The following is a 6,631-nucleotide window of genomic DNA, read 5'->3' as shown; positions in this document are numbered from 1 at the left end:
ACATACAAAGGTTTTACAAATAAAACATTGAACAATATTATTTAATACATTTACCGATTATTGAACAAGAAAAAATAAATTATTAATTTTTATTTAGTCATTGTTATTATTTCGAAATTCAATGTCAAGCGTGGACTCGTGAGTTCCTTCTTAGTTTTTTCTATACGACGCAATCAGTTTCATCAGAGTGCAACTATTCCTCGCATACATTTTATTATTATAGGTACCTACTATTAAAATATAATATATTCAGTAAACACTAATATTTTATTGTAATTTAACATTTAAATAAATGGGAACTTTTTATTTTATTTCAATTTATTCAGTGAATACATTTATAAAACATAATATGTATGATTAACACTTGAATTATAGGTAAATTCAAAAAATATAAGTATACGAAAAATAATAAAAATGAAAAATATAAATTTTGTAATTTTTTAAGAGATTGCAGTGATGGTCTACGGATTTTATTATTTTGGGCTTTAAAGGCTTATTTTAAACTCTAATGCTTAATTAGATGATTGACAAGGTTGAAAATATTAGTTTGATTGTTTGAATATAATATTATAAAATAAAAATGTACGATTTTTTTTTTTTATATTTTAGTAAGTTATCGCAGTCACTATAATAGTTAAACAAACAAGTTATTGAGTAACGAAGAATAATTTTGTTCGACAACGGTGTATTTTATTCACCAAGGTAACAGTAAAATACGGAAACCAGCACAAAGCAGAATACAAAAAATTGAATTCAAAATCACCAAATAACAATAAATGTATAAGAGCAGAAACACAACATTTTCAAGTACAACAATCGACACACGAAAAACTAAAAAAGGTGAGTCATACGAAAATTCATCAATTATAATTATAGTTCGTCCCGGAAAAAATTAGGGCGCGTCCTTCGGAAGTAGGCTTGTCCAGGAATAGAAATACCCAAAACACACCACTCGAAGCATTTTTCGCCGACCGGCAGCTACTAGCACCGTTGCCAATAAAACTACATGCCAATGAAATTATATTTTGCGCAACGCACATATTATTATTGTTACGACGAAGTTGATATTGTTATTATTTACCTAAATATAAACACGTTATATTATATTATTATACTGCACTAGCTTGCACTACGGTAATGTGGTTCTGAAACCTATATACATATATCCTTTGTATCTATTTTCCACACCCACACATACATAAAAATAGAGTAATTAACCGAAAATATGCACATTTTTTTGACTTAATTAGACGGTGCTCGATAACGTACCTACCTATGTTGTTACGTGTGCGATATTTTATGTGTTATAAAATTATGTGGTCCACGAAGTTTGGTCTCCTCTCTAGTAAGTGTAGTAGACAGAACAATCGCGTTTGGCCGCTTGAGGTCCTCCTCTGCCGTATTGGCAATCATCGCGCGAGCCGCAGCCATGCAACTGCAATCGGGTCATCCGGGCGGGTGCGCGAGTTGTATGAAATAAAACGTTTAATAGCACGACTACAACAACACTACACTGCACGGTCTGTTGGCATAATATTATAATAATATATTCTTCTGTCGGTAAGAAATAATTACTATTTAACCGAAGTGACGAATAATAGTCCTTGTGATTATATTATCCACGGGTTCGGGACACTGCGTGTCAGTGGCGAACCCAGGGGGGTGGACCCCGGGTCCGGACCCCCCCCTTGGCTCATGCCATAGTATTTTTTTATATTTTATATTTTTAAAGTTACCCAGAAGTTTCATCAAAATTTATTGATTATAATTATTGTTAGAGTTGGTATATTGTTAATAACACAAAGAATCTGATGTATAGATAAAATCAACGATTGTCAATAACCTATGATATCATAATATATTAATATACGTATATAGTTGCAACGACAATGTAAGATAAAATATATGTTCATCATATACGTGATACGTATGTCGTATATCTTAATCCGTGGGTTTTTCTATGAGTTTTACTGACTGACCAATAATATATAAATATCAGCGATAAAACGGGCAGTGTTGAGTGTAGTGATGTATAGTCTGTACAGTCTGCGATATTTGCTACTACAATACTAATTTTTTTCCATAAATGTTGTGTGTATAGTGGATACTTGTGCTTATAATTTTCTATATTCGTATTTAAAGTTAACGTTAAAAATATTATATTAGTTCAGCCATGAAACGAAGTATAAATGACTATTTTGTATCAAAAGTGAGGTGTGTAAAGAATAGTTCTAATGTAACAAATAATAGAGATGTTTCGGTTTCAAATTTAACACAAGTTCCAGACAAAGACGAACAAAATGTTATTTTGAGTACTCCGGTGCCTAAAAATTCTAGTATATTTGATATAAAACTATTCATTGATAAAAAATTGACGAAAACCGAAAAAACGGAAGCATTAAATACAATTTGGACGCCAGGTAAAAATTATGATTTTCCTATTACGCTTTATGGTAGTAAAAATTTAAAATTTCAAATGTCGTGGTTTGATAAATGGAGTTGGATTGCATATAGTGGTTTAGATGATGGCATTTATTGCAAATATTGTGTATTGTTTTGCGTCAAACAAGGTGGGAAAGGAGGCCAATCGCTTGGGCAGCTTTGCACTCAACCATTAAAAAATTGGAAACACGCAATTCAAAAGCTTAAATCGCACGAAGCTAGTAATTATCATATTAATTGTGTTTTAAATTTTCAACATTTGTCTGCGGTAATTTCAGGGGAAGAGTCTTCTGTGTATGACCAAATTAATAAAGTAGCAAAAAAACAAAAAGACGATAATAGGAAAATTATTAGCCCTGTAATTCAATCAGTTATACTCTGTGGTCGTCAGGGAATTGCCTTAAGAGGCCACCAAGATTGTGGTCCATTAAAATTAACTGAACCAAGTGAAAATGATGGCAATTTTCGTGCTTTACTTCGATTTTATTTAAATGCAACTCAAGTTTCGGGAGACAATACTCATGTTTTATTGCGGGAAAATTGTAAAAAAAACGCGCAGTACATAAGTTGGAAGATACAGAACCAGATAGTCGATGCTTGTTTTAAAATAATTACACAAAAAGTAGCTAAAAAAATCAATGATTGTAAGTATTTTTCTATTATTGCCGACGAAACTGCCGATATCTCTGGTATTGAACAATTATCTTTGTGTGCCAGGTATTATAATTCTGATGATGGGAAAATGCACGAAGACTTCTTAAAATTTGTACCTATTTATGAAGTTAATGGTAGGAATTTAGCAAATATTATAGTGGAAGAATTAAAAAATATGAATATTGAAGTAAATAATTTGCGGGGCCAGGGATACGATGGCGCTGCTGTTATGAGTGGTAAAATGAATGGCGTTGCCGTACTGGTTAAAAAAGAATATCCTACAGCACTTTATATACACTGTAGTTCTCACAACTTAAACTTATCAATATCGTATTCTTGTAATATACCTGAAATAAGAAATACCATGGGTACAATTGAAAGTGGATATTTATTTTTAAACACTCCAAAAAGACAAATAGTTTTCAGTGAAAAATTGAATTTATTTAAAGAAGAAGAAAAGTTGAAAGATGATGGGTGTCAATCAAAAAAACTAAAACTGAAACGCCTTTGTCCAACGCGATGGGTGGAACGACATAATTCGGTGGAAATATTTTATGATTTTTTACCTGTTATTTTGAGTAGCTTAGAAGAAATGATCACGTGGTCCGATAAGGATACGGCCACGAAAGCTAATCAACTACTTTTAGCTTTACAGGCTTCTGAATTTAATATTAGTCTGGCTATAATTAATAAAATGTTCAAATATACCAAGCCTCTTAGTATTTACTTACAGAAGCAAAATATTGATTTATGCGAAGCCATTAACCATATTAATATTATAATAAAAGAGTTAATGACTATCCGAGAAAATGCTGAAACTGTCTTCAGTGATTTATTCAAAATAATTGTAACACAATCAAAAGAAATGGATATAGAAATTAAAATTCCAAGACTTGCCAAAAGACAAAAACACCGATGCAATATAATGATGAACACACCTGAAGAATATTATAGAGTAAGCATTTTTATTCCATTCATTGAGTCTATTATTGAACAGTTAAACGACCGATTTAATAATCACAGAGAAATAATATCTGGGTTTCAAGCGTTAATTGATTATAATATTAAAACTGATCTTCAGCAACTTGTACATTTTTATCAAAATGATATCGAATGCTATGATAAAGTAGTTATAGAAATTAATTTATGGCATAGGTTTTTAAGAGAAAATAATATTAAACCCACGAGTGCATTAGACGCACTATCAAAATGTAATCCTGATTTTTATAAAAATGTATATACCTTATTGCACATCCTTGTTGTTCTACCTGTTACATCGTGTGAAGCGGAACGAACATTCTCATCACTCAAGAGAATTAAAAACTATTTAAGAAACACTAATTCTGAAAATAGGTTGAATGGTTTGGCTAATCTTAATATTCACCGAGAAGTCCCAGTAACAGTGGAAGAAGTTATAAATATATTATCTGAAGAAAACCGGCGCTTAGATTTTACACTATAGATAATAATAGGTAATAAATAATGACTTTACCATAATTTAATTGGCATAATAATAATAATAATAATTAATTGAAATACTTTCATTGTAAATATAAATTTAAAAATGTAAATAATATGTGTATTAAATAATATAGGTAATTGTATTTATCAAAAAATGAAATGTATTTATAATGTATAATGTATATAGTATATACTCAGGAAGAAAACAGAAAAACAATATATAATAAATAAAAAATTTTCCTGGACCCCCCCCTTGAATAAATCCTGGTTGCGCCACTGCTGCGTGTTAAGTCGACAATTTTTTTAATATAATACCACAAAATAATATTATATTGTAGTTCATAACTCACTTTTCAAACTTGCAAACTTTTATGTCTTCCACAGTTGACAGTGGTATAGAATTTTCATTATTATAATACAGTACAAAAATCTATATTTATGGATTTTGACCTCTACGCAATATACAGATGTGCAAAACCATAATATTCAGTAGATAGCTTATTTCTGTTGTAGTCATTTAACTATTTGAGTGCCGACGAACAGGCAGGGAAATTATTCAGCTGTAAAAGTAGATGACCTATAAAATTTCTATGCAAGATAATCTTAAACTATAAAATAAGTTCCAAAATTCTTAAAATATATTAGTGATTATAATAAGAAATATATTTTTAAATTGTGTATGCCACAAAAAGTTGGGTTGATTAGGTTGAATTGTTATGCGATCTCCGCGAGTTTAAAAGACTCATTATGTATTATTTACCAATATTATTAAGCAAAACAAATTTATTAATTAATAAAAGCGTACTGATATTATTGATTTGATGATATTAAATATTTATTAAAATTAGTTCTCATTTCTTACATAATTTAGATTCATTTTAACGTAGATTAAAAATTACAACTTGCATATATTTTCTAAGAAATAAAAAATATGTGAAAAAAAAATATTCGAAAATGTTTACATTATAAATGCATACTATACAACACAATAACTAATTTAAATTGATATATACTTTATAAGTAATTTAAACAGGTATCAAAACTTTTTACAATACGATAGGTAAATATTTTTGTATTATAAATCCACACAAAATTATTTTTATCGTGCAATAACTATAAAATGAATAATTTTAAAAATAATAAAATATTGACATCTACCTTCTATATTATAATAATGTAAAAAAATAAACTATGATAAAGAAAAAGTAGAGTGTTTCATAATATAGCTCTGTGAGAATGTATATACTTTCGCATACGTTAAATTGACTATTGCAGTAAAAATTAATACATTTTACGATATATTAAATAATATAACGGTACGTGTGTGACTCAGATAACAGTTAATTTTAACACAAAAAAAAAAAAAACGCAAAGTAAATTAAAAAAGAAAAAAATAACTATAAATAGAGTTATAATAATTAAATCGAGATAAAAAAATGTTTACGAGGTTTCATTAAACAAAATGCACAACAAAAGTTAGCATAAATCAAATAAATATTATAAAATAATTCAACTTGTATACTGTGTATAAATATAATATATGACCTTGGTAAACATTAATTTAACTTGTGGTCAATGTTTTCTAATATTACTTTTTTAGTATCGTACCCTATGCCAACAAAATGTATAACACTATAACAGCTGAAATACTTCTCAATTTGTTTTTTTTATTCTGAATCTACTATGTAGTATACATTTACTCCATTTAAAAAACCAGATGACTTAATTCATGATTTAATAGACGTTCGTATAATGATATTAATGATATATTATGCTCACTAAAGAACGTTTTATTTAGTATATAATCTCTTCATCATTATTCATTAGTAACTGATGTTGTTGTATATCGTACGTACTTATGATTGAAATCTGCAGTAAAGACGAAAGTTGGATTATTTAAATCGACAACACGTTTAAATGCAGTCAATAACAGAAATTTCATGAACACTTCTAACTTATTTTTGTTAAAATTTAAATATTATTATTAATCTATAGGTAGGTACACGTATTATATTTAGTCATGCTCTTTATACTTATTACACGCTACCTCGAACTTTCTGTAGGTTTTACTTTT

General features: G+C 28.8%; 2 protein-coding genes across 2 annotated transcripts in view; both read left to right on the top strand.

Annotated features, from left to right (window-relative positions):
- The first annotated feature begins 691 nt into the window (after window positions 1–691).
- Window positions 692–6,631, top strand: part of LOC126550800 (tubulin-specific chaperone cofactor E-like protein) — a 36,656-nt gene continuing 30,716 nt past the window's right edge. The window contains exon 1 of the mRNA XM_050202996.1: window positions 692–840. The gene's annotated coding sequence lies outside the window, so the exon portion shown is untranslated. The remainder of the gene's footprint in view (window positions 841–6,631) is intronic.
- Window positions 2,174–4,558, top strand: LOC126551095 (52 kDa repressor of the inhibitor of the protein kinase-like). Its single transcript, XM_050203865.1, has 4 exons — window positions 2,174–2,663; window positions 2,721–3,000; window positions 3,160–3,775; window positions 3,830–4,558. Exons 1-4 carry the CDS (start codon window positions 2,174–2,176, stop codon window positions 4,556–4,558), a joined length of 2,115 nt encoding a protein of 704 aa, XP_050059822.1.

This window comes from Aphis gossypii, chromosome 3 (assembly GCF_020184175.1).
Source record: "Aphis gossypii isolate Hap1 chromosome 3, ASM2018417v2, whole genome shotgun sequence".
Lineage (NCBI taxonomy): Eukaryota > Metazoa > Arthropoda > Insecta > Hemiptera > Aphididae > Aphis > Aphis gossypii.
The sequence above is the reverse complement of the archived record's forward strand: the minus strand, read 5'-3'. Positions and strand labels throughout refer to the sequence as shown.